Raw genomic sequence first — 25,427 nt, 5'->3', positions numbered from 1 at the left:
GGGATCAGTTTTGGGACCAGTCTTATTTAATCTTTTTATTACTGACCTTGGCACAAAAAGGGGGAATGTGCTAACAAAGTTTGTGGATGACACGAAGCTGGGAGGTATTGCCAATACAGAGCAGGACTGGGATATCATACAGGAAGATCTGAATGACCTTGTAAACTGGAGTAATAGTAATAGGATGAAATTTAATAGTGAAAAGTGCAAGGTCATGCATTTAGGGATTAATAACAAGAATTTTTGTTATAAACTGGGGACACATCACTTGGAAGTAACAGAGGAGGAGAAGGACCTCGGAGTATTGGTTGATCACAGGATGACTATGAGCCGCCAATGTGATATGGCTGTGAAAAAAGCTAATGCGGTCTTGGGATGCATCAGGCGAGGTATTTCCAGTAGAGATAAGGAGGTGTTAGTACCGTTATACAAGGCACTGGTGAGACCTCATCTGGAATATTGTGTGCAGTTCTGGTCTCCCATGTTTAAGAGAAGGTACAGAGAAGGGCTACTAGGATGATCTGAGGAATGGAAAACCTGTCTTATGAAAAGAGACTCAAAGAGCTTGGCTTGTTAGCCGAACCAAAAGAAGGCTGAGGGGAGATATGATTGTTCTCCATAAATATATCAAAGGGATAAATACCAGGGAGGGAGAGGAATTATTTAAGCTCAGTACCAATGTGGACACAAGAACAAATGAATATAAACTGGCCATCAGGAAGTTTAGACTTGAAATTAGACGAAGGTTTCTAACCATCAGAGGAGTGAAGTTCTGGAATAGTCTTCCAAAGGGAGCAGTGGAGGCAAAAGACATATCTGGCTTCAAGACTAAGTGTGAAAAATTTATGGAGGGGATGGTATGATGGGATAGCCTAATTTTGGCAATTAACTGATCTTTGACTATTAGCGGTAAATATGCCCAATGGCCTGTGATGGGATGCTAGATACGGTGGTATCTGAGTTACTACAGAGAATTCTTTCCTGGGTGTCTGGCTCGTCAGTCTTGCCCACATACTCAGGGTTTAGCTGATCACCATATTTGGGGTCAGGAAGGAATTTTCCTCCAGGGCAGATTGGCAGAGGCCCTGGGTTTTTTTTTTGCCTTCCTCTACAGCGTGGGGCACGGGTCACTTGCTGGAGGATTCTCTGCACCTTGAAGTCTTTAAACCACAAGTTGAGGACTTCAGTAGTTCAGACATAGGTCAGGGGTTTGTTACAGGAGTCGGTGGGTGAGATTCTGTGGCCTGCGTTGTGCAAGAGATCAGACTAGACGATCATAATGGTCCCTTCTGACCTTAAAGTCTATGAGTCTGAGTCTGTACCTTTTGCCCAACTTGTGTCACGATAAAGATTTTTGAGATTCCATAAAGATAAGTTACATAGTGACTGTATACCATTAAATAGCAACTGCCTTATAAAGCTAGGCAGACCAGCTGCAGCACCTGTAAATTATAAATGTGCAGTATTTGACTCTGTGTGTGAAGCTATATTGGGAAAAAAGAATTTGCATGTTACTACAAATTTATATTTATACAACATCCTTTGTGAAAGCATCTCAGAGTGCTGTGCAGTGTTATTTTTTAAAAAAAGGCAGTTACGATAACCATTTTTAAAAGCTAAGTCAAATGAGTCTTGAAATTAGTTTTTAGTATTCATTATAAACCATCTACGTTGACAATTATATTCTTTACTTAATCTCTTACTTAAGCTGCTTCTTCTGTTGGTGTCTACACAGAGGTCTTCATCACTTTCTAAGGGTATGTCTACACTACGAAATTAGGTTGAATTTATAGAAGTCGTTTTTTTAGAAATCGGTTTTATATATTCGAGTGTGTGTGTCCCCACAGAAAATGCTCTAAGTGCATTAAGTGCATTAACTCGGCGGAGTGCTTCCACAGTACCGAGGCTAGAGTCAACTTCTGGAGCGTTGCACTGTGGGTAGCTATCCCACAGTTCCCGCAGTCTCCGCTGCCCATTGGAATTCTGGGTTGAGATCCCAATGCCTGATGGGGCTAAAACATTGTCGCGGGTGGTTCTGGGTATATAGCGTCAGGCCCCTGTTCCCTCCCTCCCTCCGTGAAAGCAAGGGCAGACAATCGTTTCGCGTCTTTTTTTCTGAGTTACCTGTGCAGATGCCTTACCACGGCAAGCATGGAGCCCGTTCAGGTAACCGTCACCGTATGTCTCCTGGGTGCTGGCAGACGCGGTACTGCATTGCTACACAGCAGCAGCAACCAATTGCCTTGTGGCAGCAGACGGTGGAATAGGACTGGTAGCCATCATCGTCATGTCCGAGGTGCTCCTGGTCGCCTGTGTGAGGTCGATCAGGAGCGCCTGGGCAGACATGGGCGCAGGGACTAAATTTGGAGTGACTTGATCAAGTCATTCTCTTTAGTCCTGCAGTCAGTCCTATTGAACCATCTTATGGTGAGCAGGCAGGTGATACGGATTGCTAGCAGTCCTATTGCATTATCTTCTGCTGGGCAGGCAAGAAATGAGGATGGCTAGCAGTCCTATTGTACCATCTTCTGCCGAGCAGCCATGAGATGTGGATGGCATGCAGTCCTTCTGCACCGTCTGCTGCCAGCCAAAGATGTAAAAGATAGATGGAGTGTATCAAAACAAGAAATAGACCAGATTTGTTTTGTACTCATTTGCAAACCTCCCCCCGCCCCCCTTCTAGGGGACTCCTTCCTCTAGGTCACACTGCAGTCACTCACAGAGAAGGTGCAGCGAGGTAAATCTAGCCATGTATCAATCAGAGGCCAGACTAACCTCCTTGTTCCAATAAGAACAATAACTTAGGTGCACCATTTCTTATTGGAACCCTCCGTGAAGTCCTGCCTGAAATACTCCTTGATGTAAAGCCCCACCCCCTTTGTAGATTTTAGCTTCCTGTTAAGCCAACCCTGTAAGCCGTGTCATCAGTCGCCCCTCCTTGCATCACAGCAACGGCAAACAATCGTGCATCTGAGTTGAGAGTGCTGTCCAGAGCAGTCACAACGGAGCACTCTGGGATAGCTCCCGGAGGCCAATACCGTCGAATTGTGTCCACAGTACCCCAAATTCTACCCGGCAAGGCCAATTTAAGCGCTAATCCACTTGTCGGGGTGGAGTAAGGAAATCGATTTTAAGAGCTCTTTAAGTCAAAATAAAGGGCTTCATCGTGTGGACAGGTGCAGGTTTACATCGATTGAACGCTGCTAAATTCGACCGAAAGTCCTAGTGTAGACCAGGGCTAAATACACTGAGCACTTTGTGTTGTTTTCCTGCATTTGCTTTTACCTGTGGCGGGGGGGGGGAGGGGAAGGGATAGTTCAGTGATTTGAGCGTTGGCCTGTTAAACCCAGCATTGTGAGTTCAATCCTTGAGGGGGCCATTTAGGGATCTGGGGAAAAAATTGGAGATTGGCCCTGCTTTGAGCAGGGGGTTGGACTAGACAACCTCCTGAGGTCCCTTCCAACCCTGAGATTCTATGATTCTGTGACAAAGAAAACTTCTAAGGAAGAAATTGAAAAAAAAACATCCTGTTCATTATGTGATCTGGATCTCTAGAGTAGATTGATCACTTGCTCCTTATTTTTAAGGAGTGTCCCATATTTTGAGGTAAATCCCTTATTTTTGTACCTAATGTCTGGCATAGCTGATACTCAATAATATATGATGCATTTTTGTCTTGTGTTTCAGCAGTAATTATGCAAAGGATTGTATATAGTGTGATAAAAATGTATGAGTTTATATCACAGATAAAACCTTATGGGGTATTGTTTGTTTAAAAATAAGTTTGACTACATTTTTCATACAGTTGTCCTTAATTTACCAAAATGTAGAGGTAACTCTACCATGGGTATGGTAGAGTATCCACTTATAAGGTTACTTACGTATAGAGTATTATTAGATACCAGGAACACATTGAAATTGCTGTGTTTCTTACTATCTGTCTTGGGTGCTGTTTTTAAATGATGCCAGTGGTTTGGTTTTGGTGTGATCCTAGGTCTGGTTATCCACTGGAGATACCATGTACGTACATGTAAATTATTGGGACACTTATAGTCTAACAACTTTATCCAAAGAGGAACTAACAGGGTGTGTGTATTTAATATCAAGCACATCTTATGATCCATCACTGTTGTAACCCTTGTCCTTCCTTCCCCCTTACTTTGTTTCTCATCCATTGCTCTGTTGTACCTAACTTAAGGCCAGATTCTGCCTAGTCCTTACAAAGATGCAGAAGTGTATTCGTTTTGCCAAGTGGCATTAAACACATTGCTCTAAATATGCTTCTTTCTATGTCTCAGATTCTGAAAATCCTTAGTCATGAGAGTAGTGATTTGGGGCAATGTATGGAAGGATTTGTAGGTTCTGTGCTCTTTTGCATATGCTTCTTACCAATTTCTTGTTCTTTGTTTAATTCCTTTTCTAGGACTTTGAATCCTTCTTCTCTGCCAAGGAAGAAAACATTATTTATTCATTCCTGGGTCTGGCACCTCCTCCGGGTTCAAAGGTATGAATTTCTGTTCTTTGCTGAGGCCCATTCATTTTAATTTAGTAAAAGATGGAGGTAGGCCCTGATTCAGCATGTAAAATAATGGACAGTGACAAGTGCTGCAATAAGAAGTTAAAAGAAAAGGAGTACTTGTGGCACCTTAGAGACTAACCAATTTATTTGAGCATAAGCTTTTGTGAGCTACAGCTCACTTCATCGCATGCATACTGTGGAAAGTGTAGAAGATCTTTTTATATACACACAAAGCATGAAAAAATACCTCCTCCCACCCCACTCTCCTGCTGGTAATAGCTTATCTAAAGTGATCACTCTCCTTCAATGTGTATGATAATCAAGTTGGGCCATTTCCAGCACAAATCCAGGTTTTCTTCCCCCCCCCCCCCCTTTCCAAAAACCACACACACAAACTCACTCTCCTGCTGGTAATAGCTTATCCAAAGTGACCATGCTCCCTACAATGTGCATGATAATCAAGGTGGGCCATTTCCAGCACAAATCCAGGTTTTCTCACCCCCCCACCCCCATACACACACAAATTCACTCTCCTGCTGGTAACAGCCCATCCAAAGCGACCACTCTCCCCACAATGTGCACGATAATCAAGGTGGGCCATTTCCAGCACAAATCCAGGTCTTCTCACCCCCCCCCACACAAACTCACTCTCCTGCTGGTAATAGCTCATCCAAACTGACCACTCAATGGCCCAACTTGATTATCATACACATTGTAAGGAGAGTGATCACTTTAGATAAGCTATTACCAGCAGGAGAGTGGGGTGGGAGGAGGTATTGTTTCATATTCTCTGTGTATATAATGTCTTCTGCAGTTTCCACAGTATGCATCCGATGAAGTGAGCTGTAGCTCACGAAAGCTTATGCTCAAATAAATTGGTTAGTCTCTAAGGTGCCACAAGTCCTCCTTTTCTTTTTGCGAATACAGACTAACACGGCTGTTACTCTGAAATAAGAAGTTAGTTTGCTGGCACAGGACTGCAGCAAAGTCTTTTAAGAAAAAAATCAACAATGCAGGCTTTCCAATAGAAAGTCTTCTTTCACCAGGAATTTGTTACAACCTCTTCTGCTACTTTTAAAAAAAGCACATATATTTTGCCATATTCAACTTTGAAACCATACGGCAATCCCTAATTAAATTATGGGTGAAATCCATACAAACCCCATTGCACAGAGCCCTGAGTGAACAGGCTTTGTATGGGAGAACTATGCAGGGCTCGGATACAGAATCCATTCCCCTATCTGGGTGAATATCCCCTATCAGGAAATGGGAGACTGTGACTCTGTTTAATCTGACGGCGGGAGTTGTCGATATTGGGTCCTTACAACCATGGGCTGTTTAACTAGTCCCATGGTGTGCCACAAGCCACCCTTCTGCACTGTCCCACAAAAAGCTCAGATTCCAGCTCTGTTGTGCTGGATGTGCTGATTTCCCCTGCACACGGTTTCATAGCTGATCACCTCTTGCCTGTTGAATTACATCTGTTCCATGGTGCTGGAGGGGGCATTCCAGCCTCCTCACTAATGTGCAGATTGTGTTGATGAAGTGGCACTTGTGCACAACACTGATTCATAATTAATGCTTGTTATAATAGACCGACTCCACCTATAGAAGGGATAGAGATAACAAGGGAATTTCCAAATTTGACCAGAACAGTGGTTATCTAGTCCAATATCCCATCTCTGACATCTTATGCTTCAGAGAAAGCTGCAAGAAACTTTGCAACCGACAGTTGTGAAATTAACCTGTACACAGAGAAAATTTATTCCTAATCTCATCAGTTAGTGGTCATCTTTTGACCTGAAGCATGAAGGTTTATATTCTTCTATTTTTTTAATCCTAACCAATGTAATTGTGGATGTTCCCAGTATTCATATACATCACTGTTTTTTATGAATCGTTTGCCTCCTTTCTCCTGTGGGGTCCCTGTAAATTTTTTCACAATCTTCACCAGTTTTGTCTAACTTAAATAATGTTGTATCCACTGTAAATTTCCCCACTTCACTGTTCACCCCTTTCCTAGGTCTTAGAGTACTGGTCTTAATACAGGTCCCAGAGGCTCCTCTACTGTTAACCTTTGCTCTGTTATGCAAAGTGACCATTTATTCCTCTTCTTTTTTTCTCTCTCATGTTTCTAAAACATGGCAATGCTTTATCTTTCACATCATAATTCTGTCGTTTGCTAATAGCCTCTTGTGAGGGACTTTATCAAAGGCTTTTGGAAAGTCCATATAGGCTATCTCTACCAGTTCTCCTCTATCCACTATATTTTGTTGACATGCATTCTAGCATAATAGAGAGGCATGCTATTTTTTTCCTTTACAGAAGCTGTGCTGACTTGTCCCTAACATGTCATGTTCATGTAGGGGGCTTATAACTCTATCTTTGATCATACTCAAATGTGATCAGATCTAAATATTGCCATCATTCTCATGGCAGACGTGGATATAATGAGTCAAGTGGGCGGGTGAGACATAGTCTGAGCACAAGATTGGTAGCAATACACTCCTTTGTTTTAACATGACCTAGTGGACAAAACACTGGAGTAGAACTCAAGTGACCTGGATTCTAGTCCTTGTTCTGCTTGGTGACTCACGTCGCATTTTTGCACCTCTTTCCCTGTCTGTAAATATGGAGATAATGATACTTACCTCCTTTGTAAAGAGCTTTGAGAGCTACAAACGAAAAGTTACATTATTTACATACATAAAACAAAGGCATTACTACTATTAATTGTGTCTTTGCTGGTGATTCCCTGGGTGACCTTGGGAAAATCCTTTAAACTTTCTGCTTCAGTTTCCCACTTCTATCCCAGGAATATCAACACTTATATGTCTATCTCAGAGGAGTCTTGTGAGAAATAATTTAGTGAATGTCCATAGAGCGTTTAGGGTGTTAAAGAAGCTACATGTGCTACATATCATCATCATCATCAAAATGTGGTGAATCAATAGGATTAAGAAAATTGTATTTCTCCTGTTTTCTCACTTCATACACCATCCATTCCTTCATGCATTGCTCAGCTAGGTGTTTTTTTTTTTCCTGTGGAGCAAAGTACTTTATTTTTCCCCTTAAAGAGTTCACCTATTCCTAGCTTACACCTGAGGCTATTAAAATGTCCAGTCAGTGGCAACGCCACAAATGTTGAAAACAATATGCTTAGGACCTATTGCCAGAAAAACAACCTTTTGGTGCTATTAGTAACAAGCAAAGAATGGTTTCTACTGCTTTAACTGCTGTACCAAGGTGCTAGCCTTTCAGATCTGGAGCTGAATGCCTTACAGCATTTAAAAAAAAAATTAAAACATGGAACTATCTTTACAGCTAGCACCATCTAAAATCTGCAGCTGAATTTGAGAGAGATCTACAGATCAGGACAAACACCTATTTTTAGCATTTATTGCAGAGTATTTCTCAGCATCTTCATTGGAGGCCAGAGTGGTTATAGCTTGTCATATAAATGACCTCCTTGTGCTGCTGCTGCTTTTCTTTCACCTGACTGTCAATTCAGCCCTCGTGTGAAGTGTAATGGGAGAAATGTGAAAGCGATGGCCAGTGGCATGAATTTGGAGACGCATGGTGAATTTAGAAGGGTAGTGGTGGTAATGGCAATTCTTTAAACAATATTTCCCAGTAAATCTCTTCTTGTCTTAGGAACTTACTAGTACACAGAGGTAATTTTTTAAAACCATAACATGAAAATTTATAAAGCCAACAAGTCAGTTAGTGTGCTTCTCCCTCACAGTATCTCTCCTCACTGAGGCTTTAGGACAATTAGCATGAAGCTGGTATGCTATGATGCTTTTCATGCTGACTGGTATTGTCTGACGAGCCCTGCCTATCTGTGGTATCCACCAGTTTCTCTCATTTACACTTAGATTGTAAGCTTCTTGGGGCAGAGACCATCTTTTTGTTCTGAATTTGTACAGTGCCTAGCACAAAGGGACCCTGCTCCATGATTGGGGTCCCCAGGTACTACTACAATACAAAGAATTAATAATAATATTGATACATGTTTTTACAGCACTTGTAGGCCCTTATCCAGCAAAACACTTAAATGTGTGCTTACCTTTAAGTACACAAGGAGCTCGGCTGAACTCAACTAGAGATCACACTTGTGCTTACCATTAAGTATTTGCATAAGTCTTTGCAGGGTCAGGGCAAAGCACCTGATGTTTTTTTCTAAGTGCTGAGTATATTATCATTTCCAATGGGGTTGTTAGCCCTCAATTTACAGGACATTGCAAAGAGCCAAATTACTTATTGATTTATACCAGGACTAATTCAATCTGCCGCTACATCTCTAGCCTTCCAAAACCGTTATTACATCTCCTATGGTATCATTTAACATGGATGAGTAATACAGTTTTATACTCCTCTGGAGAGAAGAAGTTTTGTGTTTATAAGCTCTTTAATCTATTTATGTGCGCTGAAGGACCACCTGATCTTAAACCCGGTCTATTTTAATCCTAACTTCCAAACGAAAAAGAACGTATCGTTTCAGATCTGAATGCAGGGGATGGCTATACTTTTAGGGCCTGATCCAAAGGTCATACATGTCAGTGGTAGATTTTCCACTAACTTCAACAGGCTTTGGATCAGACCCCCAGTGTAGATGGAGGGGTTTAGGCATATGAATCTGAGTCATGCCCCATAAAGGTTGTAACTCTAGTGATTTAGGCTCACATACCTTAGTCTCTAGGTATCACCAGGGTGATGAGGTAAGGCTGGAGAGATATCTTCCTGGTGCCCCTACCTCTTTCATACTTGTACGTAATGTGAGACTGAATGGCTATGTTAGAAGTCTGGCTGAATTTGGAGAAGGTGGGAGTGGCATTTCTGTTTTCAACATTCTTTATCAGTCTTTGTTAATGTGCATGGAAAGATAATCTTGCGGTACTGAGCAAGCTTAAAAACAACCAACCTCCCTCTGGCCCCCCAAACCTAGATGGGGTGTCAAGAAATAATTAGGTGAGATAAAGTAAAGAAAAAGGAACCATCAATCAGAAAAACACTTACAATGTAATGCCTAATTGGTAGATTAATCTCTAGTTGGTATAGATTAGCTGACGGCTTTTTATAGCTTTATCCCCTAGTATGCTTCTGGTTTTGAAAATATTTCTATTTCTTGCATATCCAAGCTACTGTTTTTGTAAAGGGAACCCATTTTTCAAAGAAGTCAAGAGATTGTTTCTGGGGATGTTTGTTTTGAGACTAATTTAAAACCATGGCTGTGTGTTCAGATGTATAGCATGACTTATCCCTTGATCTTTTTCTCAAATGTTACAGGAGAGGCATCCTGTTCATGAGAAGACTGTGACTTAAATTAAATTAAGTTAGCAAGCAGTGTATTGTACCATCATGGCTTCAGGGTAGTTAGCCAGGTTTGAATGCGGACAGTGGTTTATTTGTTGTGGGGAAGTAATGGGTTTATCCTTGTCTACTGTTATTTAGCAAAAATGGAGCATAGCTTACATCTCCCAGAACTCCAGAAAGCAGATAGCTCCCTGCTACACTATTCCTTTCTGCAGCTGTTCTAGGAATTCAATGGAGTGATGCTGATTTATGGCAGATGAGAATCTGGACCTGTATGTGTTACTCATCCCTAAATCCTTTTTGGATTTGCTATGCTGATTTTGAAGTTTAGTCCCATATATACTTTAGTAAATGGAGAATTCTCCTTTTAAAGCATCTCTGAATGTGAAATTGAAAAAGAGAAAATGTGCACTCTTAAGGTAGCTGTATGAACTACTGATAGATGTGTTTTATTGACAAGAAAAAGACTCATCAGTTTGCAGGAATGTTGCTTAATTTTAAATTAATAAAAACTATTTGGGGTGCTTTGAAGTGATAGTTTCATGACTAGGTTCCAAATGGTGTTATTTCAGTATGACTCTATATTCATCATTCATATGTTTTTGAGTCAGTTTCTTTCACACATCATACAAAGCTAAATTCTGCCCTTGGTAGTAGACATGCACATCTCAGTCAAGCTGGGTGTGTGTATATATTTGGTGGTAAAATATTACTAACAGTCTAATTCTCCTAACCATTCCTTTAAGCTTGTATTTTGGGTAAGTGTCCTGTTAGCCTGGGATAGTTTGTATGGTGGTATATTTTTATGGACATTTTATCCTCATTTCTTGTGTATGTTTTAAATATTTATAAAAAGTCATTAATGCCAGTGAGGATAGGGGCATAAGAAATCTAAAGGCATAACAGTTTTTTTTTAAAAGATTATGCTCAATAAGAGCTATGTCTTTAAATTTTATGAGTCACTACAAAAAAGTGTCTCTAAAGAGAACTGTCATTCACATAAGCAAAATGATAAATGCAATATTTTGCAAGAGAATTTCAACAAATTTATAAAACCTCTCATAATACTAGAATTCTTTTTTTAAGGTTAAGAGCCTTTATGGGGCATGGCTAGCATTTTCATTCTAGAATTCCTTTGTTAGTTTGCATGGCCAAAAGCCAGAAGTGTAAAGGGCACACTAAACCAACAAATGGCTCTTGGAACGCCCTTTTAATAATAATACTATCAGTATAAAGAGGTACTGAGTCAGTTGCCAAAATTTGTCATGCTGGTAGACATCTTTAAACATTTTTTTTCTTAGCACCTGCTTGCTCTTTCTCCAGCTTTGTTCTGTAGATTCATTCAGGTTCTCACATATTGTTCATTTTCCCTGATTCAGGAGGTGAAAACTGCTGAAGAGACATCAAACCTTCCAAACGGTGACATTTCGGGTGAAGAGCACAAAGTTGTGGAAGTAATAACTGAGTATTTTGTTCACCCTCAGAAGTCCATTTTCACCCATTCTAATCATCCAGCATGTTCTATTCCCCCTGAGTTCCAGTCCAACAAAACCTTTAAGCAACATGCTTAACTTTAAGAATTTGAATAGTTCTATTGAATTCACAGGATTGTGGCCCTTTCGCCTAACAGCAGAGCTAGAGATGAGGTTGTTTTTTTTAAAAAGGAACAGACAAATAAATCCTTAGGGCCTATTCACATACTTAAAAAAGAGGCTCCTTTTGTCTTAAAGGGAGTGAGTACACTCATGCAACCACGGTTTCTGTATGGATGAGTGTGATCTTGAACAGTTCACGTAAACTTGCATCAGCACTAAAAATGAACTCTGTACTAGCTGCTTGTACATTTCCCTGGAAAGAAATAAGTCAGATAGCCCAATGTCTGAATAAATGTTGGCAACTGTATAATGGTTATTTGGCTTTGAACAGTGAGTTTCTGAGAGAGCACATAAGCAGTCAGTTTTGTACATCTATTGTCTTTCTTCCTCCTCTGATGTTCTTTCTGCTGTGCTTTTCCTTTGTTGTCAGGAGACTGAAAAGTCTGAAGTAACTGAAGAAAATGAGGCACACACAGAAGACAATGTAAATGCAGTCGCTAATTCTATTGAACTGCCATCAGAAGAGCAACAGGTAATTTTCTCTTTTCTTCTCTGGAAGTTTAATCCACATCTGGGCTAAATTAATTAAATCCAGATGTCTCCATATAAATCTTTAAACTCCTCAGCATAACTCTCAGGGTGGAGCTGGCTATACTTTGATCTTAAAATTGGCCACAACTGGCATTTGTGTGCATTCTTCTTCAAGTTCACAAAAATCATGGGAACAGGGCCTGTGCAAGGAGGTTTCACTCCCTGGGCAAAACTTCCACCTTGCGCCGCCCCCCACCCACGGCAGCTCCCCGCCCCAGCTCACCACTGCTCTGCCTCCTCCCCGAGCACGCTGCCGCTCCTCCCGCCTCCCAGGCTTGCGGCGCCAATCAGCTGTCTGGTGCGCAAGCCTGGGAGGGAGAGAAGCAGAGCAGGGCGGTGCTCAGGGGAGGAGGTGGAGCAGAGGTGAGCTGGGGCGGGGAGCGGTTCCCCTGTGCGCCGTCCCCCCCTTGCTGCAGGCGGCCCTCCCCGCGCCCCCCTGCCCCAGCTTACCTCCGCTCCACCGCCGCCCCCAACCACTTGGCACCCTAGGCGACCGCCTAGTTCGCCCAGTGGTTGCACCGGACCTGCATGGGAAACATATGTAAATGCAGGTCTTGACTAACAATAGCTGTCCTTTAGTTACCAGCTTCCCCCCGCCACTTATAAACATGCACATTTTTTAAGCTCACCTAGAACTAAGAACTAGTATGAGGAATAATCCGGAAACTAGAAGCTCAATCACTGTCTATACCGGAGAGAAAAGTTGTTGCCATCAATGGTTCAGGCACCTGAGGTGCTTGTAAAACCCTGTTTTCCCCATACAAAAGTGCTCCTCATGTTGCACAAGCATTGCCAGTACCACTGCGTCTGCACTGCCTTGGTGCAAACCTTATTGATTCACAGGCTTTGAGGTCAGAAGGGCCCATCATGATCATTAAGTCTGACCTCTTGCACATTGCAGGTCACAGAACCTCACTCACTCCTGTAATAGACCCCTAACCTCTGGCTGAGTTATGAAGTACTCACATCATGGTTTAAAGACTTCAGGTTACAGAGAACCCCCCATTTACACTAGTTTAAACCTGCAAGTGACCCATACCCCGTGCTCCAGAGGAAGATGAACCACCCCTCCCAGGGACTAAGCCAATCTGACCCAGGGAAAATTCCTTCCTGACCCCAAATATGGTGATCAGTTAGATGCATGTGGGCAACACCCATGAGCCAGACACCTAGGAAAGAATTCTCTGTAGTAATTCAGAACCCTCCCTGTCTAGTGTCCCGTCACCAGCCACTCTGGATTTTTGCCACTATTTGTGAAAGATACCAGTCAGGTCCTGCTCTAATTTGCTAACTTCAGAAAGGTGCCAGTGGATAGAAATGTGCTGGGAACTATACAGCTATCCTTGTGGTTTATTCAGGAGTCTGGTACAGCAACAGCCCGTGGGAGTGCTGTCTGTGAATATGCTGCAGATCCAGAATGGTGGAGATGGTTATGTATGTTTGTGGAAGAGGGGAACCTCTTCCTCCTTGTTTAGGTGTTTTAAGTTACTGGTCTGGTCCAATTCCCCTGAGTGCGTGGCACAGACTGCCCATGTGTATGACAGGGTGGATTTAATTTAAATCAAATTGATTTAAATCATGATTTAAATCACTAGTCAGGAAGACTCGATTTAATCATGGATTTCTACATAAAACTGCATTCTTGTTGGTTGTTATAACCAGTGGTGAGGTGGAGCCAGTTCGCACTGGTTCGCTAGAACCGGTTGTTAAATTTAGAAGCCCTTTCAGAACCGTGAGGGACAACCGGTTCTAAAAGGGCTTCTAAATGTAACCGGCCAAAAGTGGCGCCTTAGGCACCGACTCCACGGATGCTCCAGCCCTGGAGAACCCACGGGGAAAATCTGGTGGGTGCAGAGCACCCACCGGCAGCTCCCCACCCGACCCCCGGCCCCAGCTCACCTCACCTCTGCTCCGCCTCCTCCCCTGAATGTGCCGCGCCGCTCTGCTTCTCCACCCCCCCAGGTTTCCTGAGAATCAGCTGTTCGCGCGGGAAGCCGGGGCAGGCTGAGAAGCAGGCGGTGGCTTCCCTCTCAGGCCCAGGGAGGTGGAGGGGAACTGGGGCAGGGGGTTGTGAGGAGGGCTGCCCGCGCCGCTGCAGGTAACCCAGGGGGGTGCGCAGGGGAACCGCTCCCTGCCCCAGCTCACCTCCGCCACCCTCGGCCTGAGTGGGAAGCCGCGGCCTGCTTCTCAGCCCTCCCCGGCTTCCCGCCGAACAGCTGATTCGTGGGAAGCCAGGCTGGGGGGGTGGGGGGTGTTCAGGGGAGGAGGTGGAGGCGGAGCGGAGGTGAGCCGGGGCCGGGTGCAGGGCGGGGAGCTGCTGGTGGTGCTCTGCACCCACCAAATTTTCCCTGTGGGTGCTCCAGCCCTGGAGCACCCACGGAGTCGGTGCCTAAGGCACCACTTTTGATGTGATCAGTGGGGGGAGCGGCTGCTCCCCCTGCCCCCCCCCAGCTACGCTCCCCCGCCCCTAGGAGCCAGAGGGACCTGCTGGATGCTTCCTGGGAGCTGCCCCAGGTAAGCACCGCCGGGACTCCCCACCTCGCTCCCCAGCAGGTGCCTCTGGCTCTTAGGGGTGGGCACCCACTACGGTGGCCCACGAGACCCTCCTGCCCGGTTCTGGGGGCAGTCAGAGGACAGGGGAGGGGGGTGGCTGGGGCAGGGATCCTGGGGGGCGGGCGTCGAGGAACGTGGGGGTGTTGGATGGGGCACGAGTCCCGGGGGGTGGGGGTGGGCCACGACCCCCTCGTGGGGTGAGGAGGGAACCCGTTGTTAAGATTTTGGCAGCCCATCACTGGTTATAACCTTAATACATATTCTTCACAACTCAGAGATAGATGTAGGTTTCATTTTAAGAAGGTACACAATATACATTTTTAAAGTGATTTATTTTGAAAACATTTCAGATTATTTTTACAGCTATATCAGAAAATGAATGATTGTTTGGTTTTTTTCATTTACCAAAGGTAATTGAAGCAGATATTTATGAAGTCATTGGGAGGTGAACTATCTCCAATTCAACAGGTTAATCATTAATATTTGGAGCATTTTCTTGCCATGCTGTATTAGGAGGAGAACATCACCAGACAGACATTTAAATTGTTTTATTTAGCTAAAACAACGTTATTGTTCTGGATTTTTTTCTTCAACAGCAAACATATAATATTTTAACAAAACAAGCATCTGAATTTTTTAATGTAGTTAAACATTCAGGCTTTTTAAAATCAGGTTTGTTTTTTGTTAAAATTGTTTTAAACTAAAATAGTTAAATGAAATATTTTTTTTAGAAAAAAACTGAAATTAAATAGACTATGTCAACCAGGTCAACATGAGAAACTTAAAATATTGGCTTCTGCAGCTAACTCAGTCGTCTTCCCTTTCATTTTCCTGTTTGTTCATAATCTGGAAAAGAATAACAAGCTTTCCTGCTTTTTCAGGTCCCAAACAATTTCTCAATTTTGAATGAATTAGTCCAAAGGAAGAAAATATTCTTTCTACACAGGCAGAAGAAGCTACTGCTGTTAAAAGTGAGATTATCACTTCAACAGTCTCTGAATCCAAGTGCTTACGTGACTTCTACCAGTTCACTGGTGTGACTTTCTTTAAACCATCATCAGCAAACATATTTCTTGAATGGTTCTTATTCCCAAACTGGGTCTCTTTTATGGCCTGCTGCCATTATAGGTTTTCCCTTCTAGTGAGAGAATGGTATGGTAGATCTCAAATCAATGAAGGCTACACTCAGAAAGACCTCAAAACTTCTGGAATATGCTGCTGCTCAAACAGTTTCACTTTTGTTCCTATTGCCTGTCCCTCCCTTCTTACATTTATCTCCAGACAATCTTCTGTTCATTGAACTTTTTGAAACTTTGCACTTTTAGAGAGAGGTACGGGATTGACTCTGTGTACACAAATTTGCAGAGGGACAACAGGGTTGAGGTCTGTTATTTCTCACCTCTATATAGTATTGATTTATTTATTTAAAAACATTTTTGCTCTTAACAAGCATGTTATCTCTGGAGACACAAATCCACAGTTTGAGAACTGCAAAACTAAGCATCTCTGATGGTATCTTCTAGACTGAGCACTGAGTCCCATTGAGTAGATAGAAAGATTAACCTAAATAATCTATACAGAAGCCCTGGAACCCCATAAAATTGGCTCCCTAATCCATGAATTATTGGAACTCATTTTCAAAACTTTTCTTAAACATTAAATGAATATATTGTCTCATACTATAGAATTAGAAGTTATAATCCCTATTCCATGATGAGATATCTTTGAGCTATAATGTATCTTAATTAAAACTATCTTTAGATAGGTTTTTTCCTCAAAAAGCATTTTATCAAAAAATTTGAGTTAAATAAAAAAAATCTGATTTTTTAAAAAATATCATTGATTTTTATTCACACTGGTGTATGGAGAGAGGGAGATGATTTTCCACATGACTGCCTTTCCACCCCCACCCCACCACTACTCTGCATGACTGTAGTTGTTTGGTTGGGGCATGTCTTTCTGCTGCAGTCTGACCTTTCTTCTGAATAGGTGGACCTACTGCTGTGTCAGTACCCAGAATCTTCTGTAGCTTTTGTGGCTTAGAAGGTAGTAGAAACACTATGCTGAACTGAGCCTGTCTTCTTTGAATGGGAGTCACAGACGTTTCACCTCTTTGCCAGCAACAGACCTTAAAAATGAAGACAGAAGCTTTTTTCCTTTGGTTGCAGGGTTTTCCCAAAGGATGTACCCCTCTCTGAAAGCCTCTTCCCACTCTTCACTTATTTTAAATCATTAAGGATCAGATGCACCTCCATGCATAAGGGTTAGGCATCCATTAAAGTTTCATTTTAACCCTCAAAATAGGGCTTTACTGGGACTTAGGTGGTGCCTAGTCCTTGTGCCAGCTCTTGGCACAGGGCTGAATTTCATCTTTCAGTTGCATCTGTTCATGTTCCAAGCTTTGCTCACTTTCAGCTTGCACATGGTGGCCATTTAATACCTCTTTCCTCAGACCTCGGGGGAAGCCCTGGATAAGGCTGTAGAACACCCCTTGGCTGTATTGAGTTACTTGCTGTTCAGGCTGGCATTCTAGTCTAATGGTTTTCAAATGGGAACAGAATGCTGGAACTAGTTGTTGAAGTCTTAACAGGTATCAAGCAGCTGTGTATGAGAGGCTTTGTAATGACATAATGCAATGCCATTTCTATACAACTAACAACTTGCTGGTCTTCATTTCTTACAAGATAGGTTTGAGTCCCCGGTGGAAAACAGTGTCTTTTGGCCAGTATAACAGCTGGGTATGGGGGGGAATAATGTGTTTAAAGTGATCTTTTTATGGTTATGGCATAACCTGATTTTTCTTCTGAGTTCTCTCATAGAGCATATTTCACCCACCAGACTCCAGCAATGTTCAAATGTTCCTTCAAGTGGCACAAAATAGAGGAAAAAATGTCCCCCCAAAACTGTCATACAGTACTCCAGATCCCATTAGACTCATGAACTTCTGCTAGCTCCTAGAAGATCACCATTTTTATTTCTGCTGTATTCTTTGTAAGGGAGGGTAACCAAAACTGAAGAAAGGAAGGGTGGTGTAGCAGTTAGGGTGCCAGCCCAGGATTCAGGAGATCTAGGTTAAATTTCCTGCTCTGCCATGGACTTCCTATACGAAATTGAACAAATCACTTAGACGCTGTATGGTTCCCTATCTGTAAAGGGAGGACAATAGCACTTCCCTACCTTACAGGGATTATGTGTGGATAAATATGTTAAAGATTGTCAGATACTCAGCTACTATGGTCATGGAGGCTATATAAATACATAAGATAGGTAGACATCAGTCTTTAAGGTGAGCATGTAGCTTCAATGTATATAATGGCATTACACTAGTTTCAGTTTTATTCTCTATTTATTCTACAGCCTAACTCCTCTGGTTTGCTTTTTTGACCATATCTGGCCGTTGAGCAGAGGTTTTCACTGAGCTGTCCGTGCCCAGGTTTTCCCCTGATTGGTTACAGTTAATTTAGAAGCCATCAGTGTGTCTCATGTTCTGAAAGGGTGACCTTTCCATCAGTGCCCACTGTAATTTGCAACCATATGGTTGCATCTTCTGAACTCTAGTCAGGTCCCAGTTGGAGTTTCAGTTTACCATGTTGACCAACTTCTGCTCATTCAAACCAAAATAAAACAGTTACAGTGCCATAGTTTTATATTTCATGTCTAAATTAACACAAAGTTTTGAACCTTGTACTGACATTTTGGCTCTATTCACTATTTTGTTTCATACAATTTAAAAAGGAAAGCTCGGTGTAGAGTATAATCCAGCCTGTTTAATTGTGCTGGTGATTATGTCATAGAAAAATTCGAATGGAATCCTGGCTAGTTAAAGATATCTTGATCTATGCCAAGAAACATATGACAGATGATACAATAAGCTGTGGCTCTGTCTCAGTTAAGGAGTTGTATGGCAGTAGGGTGACCAGATGTCCCGATTTTATAGGGACAGTCCCGATTTTGGGGTCTTTTTCTTATATAGGCTCCTATTATCTCCCACCCCCTGTCCTGATTTTTCACACTTGCTGTCTGGTCACCCTATATAGAAGAGCCCAGATTCTGGAAGGCCACTCCACAACAAAAGTTACAACAGCAGAATCAGGAACTAGCAACAAATGGTGGTAAATGTAGGGCCTGACAGCTCTTCCCACCCAATCCCTGCTGTGAGCTGCTCCAGGATACTGGGCCTCAAAAGCTCCACTCCCAAGTAGCCAAGGCAAGGGGTTCTCACAACAAATTTTTGGTGGCCTTAAAGTGCGGCCACCAACTCTCACTGGTGTCTGCACTGACACTTTCCCCCTAAAATACTTAATTAACTTTAGGAAAAACAATTAAATATGCACACATTCACATCCAAATAATTGTAATGTATATTTTTAGGGTTTTTAGGCAGACTCAATAACAAATTCCACTTTGATTTTGAAGGGTGGACAATTAGGACTAAAAACAGCAGTGCTTTGCTTGTAAACTGAGCAGAATTGACTGGAAGTCATTAAGTGACAAAAGATATAAGACTCTATTATTATAATTTTGTAGTCACTTTTCCGAGTAGAACCATAGTGTAAGTGTTCTTTGGGAGTGAGCCCCAAGGGAACAATACTTCAAAATATAGCTCATAATTCCACATAATTGCTTTAATTTAAATTGGTTTTAGTCTCACCTGTGTTTTCCCTCTATGACCTTTGACATTTTTCTTAGATCTGCCCTTTTAAAAATCTTTTCTGTATCTTTTTGTGTAGGAAAAGGAGGAAGAACACCCAGTGACAGAGGTGCAGTAGAATGTTCAGACACTATGTTTTCAATTATGGTGTGTGCATGCGTGCAGTGCCCACTCATCCCCATCTACTCCAACAGAAGTTAGCAAATTCACAAATCTCTTTGACATCTACCCACTTCCAAACTTGAAATACTGATATTAAAGTCTGGTTAGGGACAATTATTGTTCAGTGCCCGTATCTAACTGGTTGAGGAGCAGACCTTTGACCTTGATAATTAGAAACTAAATGAAAAGAACCTTTTGTTCAAAGGCTCTTTAATAAAATTTGCTGTGGGTTCCCAAGACACTCATTTCCTTTGAAACTCATTAATTTAAAACTATCTTGATTATGCTTTACAAATATCTTGAATCCCTAAAAACCATCCTTCCAGTTAAGGTGTTGTTGTCTCTACAGGGCAACTTTTTCCTGCCCAAGATTCTTAGAGCCCTATCCATCAAACCTTTTCACAGGTGATTAAATTTACCTCTATGAGTATTCCCCCGGGGTTGCAGTTTATGTCCTAAATCTTTCCCTAATATCCTCAGTAAGGTTAATTACCCTTGGGAGTTAATTGCTGATTCATACTGGAAAATAGCTAATAAATTCTAAATCTCTCCACATTACTGTGTTCTGTCATAGGTTTATTATATATACATGGCTATGGTCAGTATTGTGTCACGTAGACCTACAAGCTACTCATAGCTAGGGATGCCCCAGCTTTTCTGTATTCACTCCTTCTATCAGCCAGTGCCTCAGAAGAGTAAAAACCCTTTCACTTTGGTTTCCAACTCTAAACTTGAGAGAAGTGAGACTCCCTTGTAAAAGGTGGAAGGAATCTGCATCCATTTATTGCTGCGTTGATGTTCTTCAGACATCTCCCTAGGTTCTGCTCCAGCATCTCACTGAACATTCATACATCACAGCGATGTCATGCAGAGCTTTTTTTAAAAAATGTATCTCTACACTTGATGTTGTAAATTTAATGGATTTGAATTTCAAATCCAATACACAAAACCTGGATTGATGTCAGTTTTTTATGAGCCTTCTTGGATTGTTCTCAACAACACTGGCCAAAGAAATCCTTCTTAAGGATAGACTGGAAATACTTCCAAAGATGCCATATGAAATTCCATTTGGATGGGCATTTTCCAGTTCAGTTACTCTAAGGGGAAGCTCATTTTAATGCTTTATAAAGTTTGCTTTATAAAGTGTGATTCTGCAGGAATGGTTCTTTAATGCAGTTATGTTAAACTGGCACCTTCGTACTCAAGAGCTCCACACCTACGTGTGTATTTAGTTACAACCGTTAACTTTGCTGACTGAAGGATTTTTTTTTTATTGTTTCTGTTAGCACTGCAGAGTCAATATAGTTCTGGGAGAGAGAACTGGGTTATATTCTGCCTCACATATCATCATCAGAACTTCTAACTGAACTCTAGTTGCTCAGTATTTAATTGTTAGTTATGCATAATCCTGAAAGAACCCACCTTAATTTTTCACAATGTGGGTGGACTTTGTAGGTGTGGCAGTTAGCAATACTTTTTACTTGCAAAGGGAGCATATTTGATCCAGAAATCACTGAAGGACAATAAACGCAAAACATTACAATGCCATTTTAGTCACTTTCAGAGTAGAACTGCCTGCTAAAAGCTTCACTTGCTATGCGGAGGAAGACAGAGCAAACAGAGGGTATGTCTACACTATCATTAAAAAATCCACAGAACTGAGTTTCAGGCCATCTGACTTGGGCTCATAGGACTATAAAATTGCAGTGTAGACATTTGGGGTTGGGCTGGACCCCACGCTTAGAGGCCTTCCTTCCTCATGTGGTCTTGGAGCCCAGGCTCCAGCTTGAGCCTGAATGGCAACCTTCTCCAGCTTGAGCCTGAATGTCTACACTGCAATTTTATAGCCCTCCAGCCCAAGTCCCGCAAGCTCAAGTCAGCTAACCATGCTAGCTGTGCCCATGCCAGGGGTCTTTTATTACAGTGTAGACATACCCATAGGCTGTTTTCTCTGTGGTATGGAAATGGCAACTTTCAGATAATGGCTTCTTTGGCTGGCTGATGTTCCTTAGTCAGAAAGGTTTTTTTTTGCTTTGTTTTTCACTTCTGAAATTCATTCTATATCTCAAAAAGCAAAGAACATGTTGGAAATGGAAACACAGGCTTATTATTTGACTCTGAATGACTTCAGGCTTTGCAGTAGCCTAGTTCATGGGGCATGTATGTTGAATTTCTCATTGCTATAGAGTAAGATCTCATCCAAAACGTCAGATGCTTATCATATTTGCATACATGTATATTCAAAATCTAATCTTTTAGCATCTGTTTACAGCTTAGATGTATCTGTTCCCCCAACTGCTTTGTGAAAAGCATTTTTATACCTCAAAGCTTGCCTGTTAATACCATAAGGCTAGTGCACTGTGTGTATGTTTTTTTAAAAAAAACCATCATGAAATGTATCTGTGCTAATTTTGTTTTATACACTAATGAATGTGACATCTGCTAGATACATAATCTAGATACAGTTGCAAATTTAGGGACCTGTATTTCAAGACTGCTCATTTTTCTTTCAACTTTCCTGTGATCACTTTTGAACCCCCGTTCTACAAAGAAGGAGGAGGAAGAAGAAGAAGAAGAAGAACAGGAGGAAGAGGAAGAATCTTAGTACTTTGTTATGGCATTTTTTTCTTCAAAAGGTTTTTCAGGTAATTATGAAGTCAGCTTGCTCTAGTTTTTAAACAAGCATAAGGAAGCATCATATACTTCAAAATCCGGATTCTCCCTGACAGCACTTTGTGTACAGTTAATTACTATTCCCACCCCTGTATAGTCAGTCAGTTTTCCCTGTTGTTTGTGAGTCTTTTAGACTACCAAAAGTCAGACAAATATATATATTTAAACAGGAAGAGTGACTTGTAAAATCAAAAGAACACCAGGAAGCCTCAAAGGCAAGTGTAGTGTGTGAAACTACTTTTTAACTACTTTTTGACTAGATTTTAAGGGGACAGTGCCCCTTTAACTTCAGCAGCTGGCTGTTTTTTATATTTATTTTTGCAATCGGAGGAAGATAGGAATACAAGCATCAGCCCTTACACATAACCCCTCTCATTATCCCTAAAGAAAATATAGAAAGGGTGTTGGGGGTTTCCATACTCAGTATTTCAGGTACCAACACTTATCCTTTTCACCCCTCGTTATGGCCTCAACCATGTATAGATGTCATCAGAGGAGGCCAGTCTCCTAACTAGGAAGCCAAGATGATCAGTTCCACCGAGGACTGCCATTATCACTTCTCTGATTTGGCTAGTAATAAGCAGAAGACAGAGAGACTCGCACCCTCTTTTTTGGCCAAGTGGATGTATTTGAAGTGTATTTTTATAGCAAGTCCCTAGAGTCATACATCTTTTTCTTTTTTTTTTTTTTTTAAATACCTAATTCTGTATACTGTACTCTGGAGAATTTTTTTTTTGATTGATTTGATTCTTCCCAGATTTTTTTTTGCCCACCTTGATATTTTGCCAATGGATCAAAATCATAGTGATCTGATAGACTTGTGTAACCTACTATAACTAAAGAGTTATTTTACAGTAGCTGCATACTAGGGTGCTATTCACCAGTACATTGAACTTTTGTTCCTTCCTGCACAACTGGAATGTTTACATGGTTTGTAAAAATGATAATCAGTTCTATTCAAAGCACTTTTTTATATAAAAAGTAAAATTGTCCATGATAATAATAATGATAATAATAATTAATTATTAATAAATAAATATTGAATAAGTTCCCATTTTAAACCCTGAAGTCTGGAAATGTAAAGGTTAAGATTCTCTGAAAAAACCCACCTTGCAGATATGGAGCTCAGTTTTCCCCTCAGAAATAGTCATGCATCTCCTACTGGAGTTGTACATGCATTTCTGAATGCATATGCAACTCCAGGACTGAGCCCATTCTGTATTAAGATATAGACACAGCAGTACAAACTAATAAATCATCATACTCAATATGTCTGATGTGGATGAGTTCTCTCCATTCTTCATCACTGCAACTCCATTGACTTCGAAGGGTTACTCCTGACTTAGCACCTGCTAGGTGAGAGGAGAAAGGGCCTCTGAATGCTTCCATGACCAGATGTCTGAGTGTTTAATATTGTAAATTTAGTGTTACATCAAAGTATGTTTTTGTATTTAATTCCCCAGGTTTTCTTTGTTTTTCCTTCTTCTCTAAAAAGAAATGGTTATTAAGGGCCAGCTCAGCTCCCAACTGGGAAAACACTTGTTTAGGGAATGGGAAACTCAGTGTTTCTTGCAGATTGTCGCTGGTGGGACAGGTTCTCTCCTTCTTTGCAGTATAGGCAGAAGCTGATCCAAAGCCCCTTGAAGTTAATGGAATTCCCAGTGACTTCAGTATCTGGGCTTCCACCCACAGAACTCAGCAGATTCATGGATGCCAGGGTGGAGACCCAGTGTCTCAGCATGGCTTTGTGAGGGATGAGGGGCCAGCCCTCCCTTCTTTTACTATACCTCATCCCAGCATTGGGTTCCTTCACTGCTTGGGGATTAATGTGCCCTAATGTTGTACAGTGCTTTGTATGTGAAATTCTATGACAGTGCTACTTTTATTTATTTATTTACTTTTTTCCTCTTCAGGAAGCACAAGTCCGTGCAGCACCAGAGAAAATAAAACCACCTCTTCCCCCCAAACAACCCACCATTGCGTTTTGCACCAACACATGTATAGACATCTGTATATCCCCAAAATACAAGACACCACTCTGCCCTATATTATATATATATTGGTATTCTGGTCTTTTGTTAAAGTGGGTCACCTTAATTCTGTCTGACAATATCTCAGACTTAGCTTTATATGTTCTAACAGTACTGTCTATGTCTAATTTTAGATTGTAAGCTCCTTGGGGCAGGGACCGTGTCTTCCTCCATGTTTGTACTCTGCCAAGCACACTATCGGCACTCAGTAAATAACCACAGTTGTGCATCAAAACTGTATTAGGAGGTAAAGAACTTCAGCACTGAAAACTCCAAAGAAGATCCCTGTGTACAAGCTTTGTGTTGCTTATCTCTGAACTGGCCTTTAAAATGAGTGTGATTTCCATTGTACAGTAGTTTAAATAAACACATTTTAGGTCAGGCCTTCTGTTTGTCCACCGAGGCATTAATTTAACCATGGAATGTGTCACAATTGTGGGGAAGGGGGTTGTGAGAGGGGTTAGAATAATTCCCTCTACCCGCTGTCCTAGTTTGTCCCTCCCCTCAGGAGGTCGGGGGTGGGCTGGATTCTGGCTGGGGGGAGAGGGGCTCTTGGCTGGTGGGGAGGGGGTAATGAAGGGGGGGCTGGAGTCTGGCTTGTGGGGGGGAGAGGGGCTCTTGGCTGGTGGGGAGGGGGTAATGAAGGGGGGGCTGGAGTCTGGCTTGTAGGGGGAGAGGGGCTCTTGGCTAGCGGGGGAGGGGGTAACGAAGGGGGGGCTGGAGTCTGGCTTGTGGGGGGGAGAGGGGCTCTTGGCTGGTGGGAGAGGTTTGAGCATTGACCTGCTAAGCCCAAGGTTGTGAGTTCAATCCTTGAGGGGGCCATTTAGGGATTTGCTGCAAAAATTGGGGATTGGTCCTGCTTTGAGCAGGGGGTTGGACTAGATGACCTCCTGAGGTCCCTTCCAACCCTGAGATTCTATGCTAATTACAGGGCAAACTGCATCTTAGATCCCTTTTAGTCTCTCTTGCGTGACAGGCCTGGCTTCCTGCACTTCACCCTGGGTGGAAACCTGCAGTCTGGGCTACAGCCCCACTGTTTCCCCGACTATATTAATACAACAGGCCCAACTGCATTTAATACAACTGTCAGCCCTTTCATTATGGGGACCTGTGACCAGAGAGTTGATTAAAATGACTCAGACAGTGCCTTCAGACCAAAGCACTACTTACTCCTTCCGCTAAAGGTACAAAACATGTAGAGCAAAGGGTAAAACTAATAAAAGCACTATACGCCTGGGCCTGGTACATCTGCATCTTTCCTGGCCAGCTTTTGTTAGTGCCCCTCAGACCAGCTAACCCCCCATCTCTGGCTGGGAGAAAGAGGCTGTCCTGATCAC

General features: G+C 42.1%; 1 protein-coding gene across 4 annotated transcripts in view; it reads left to right on the top strand.

Moving 5' to 3' along the window:
* Nucleotides 1-24,452, top strand: part of SH3BGR (SH3 domain binding glutamate rich protein) — a 50,839-nt gene extending 26,387 nt beyond the window's left edge. The window contains exons 3-8 of one of the 4 annotated variants that reach the window (XM_084611685.1): nt 4,424-4,504; nt 11,215-11,289; nt 11,861-11,962; nt 19,305-19,334; nt 21,942-22,032; nt 23,974-24,452. In XM_084611685.1, the coding sequence (XP_084467811.1) occupies nt 4,424-4,504; nt 11,215-11,289; nt 11,861-11,962; nt 19,305-19,334; nt 21,942-21,992 (339 nt within the window). In that variant the 3' untranslated portion in view covers nt 21,993-22,032; nt 23,974-24,452. Of the gene's footprint in view, nt 1-4,423; nt 4,505-11,214; nt 11,290-11,860; nt 11,963-19,304; nt 19,335-21,938; nt 22,033-23,973 lie in introns of all 4 variants that reach the window. The other 3 variants (XM_084611684.1, XM_084611687.1, XM_084611686.1) reach the window with 3 other exon arrangements.
* Nucleotides 24,453-25,427: the final 975 nt, after the last annotated feature.

This window comes from Lepidochelys olivacea (genome assembly GCF_965140295.1).
Source record: "Lepidochelys olivacea isolate rLepOli2 genome assembly, chromosome: 1".
Classification (NCBI taxonomy): Eukaryota; Metazoa; Chordata; order Testudines; family Cheloniidae; genus Lepidochelys; species Lepidochelys olivacea.
Note: the sequence above shows the minus strand (reverse complement) of the source record. Positions and strands in the feature narration are given on the sequence as shown.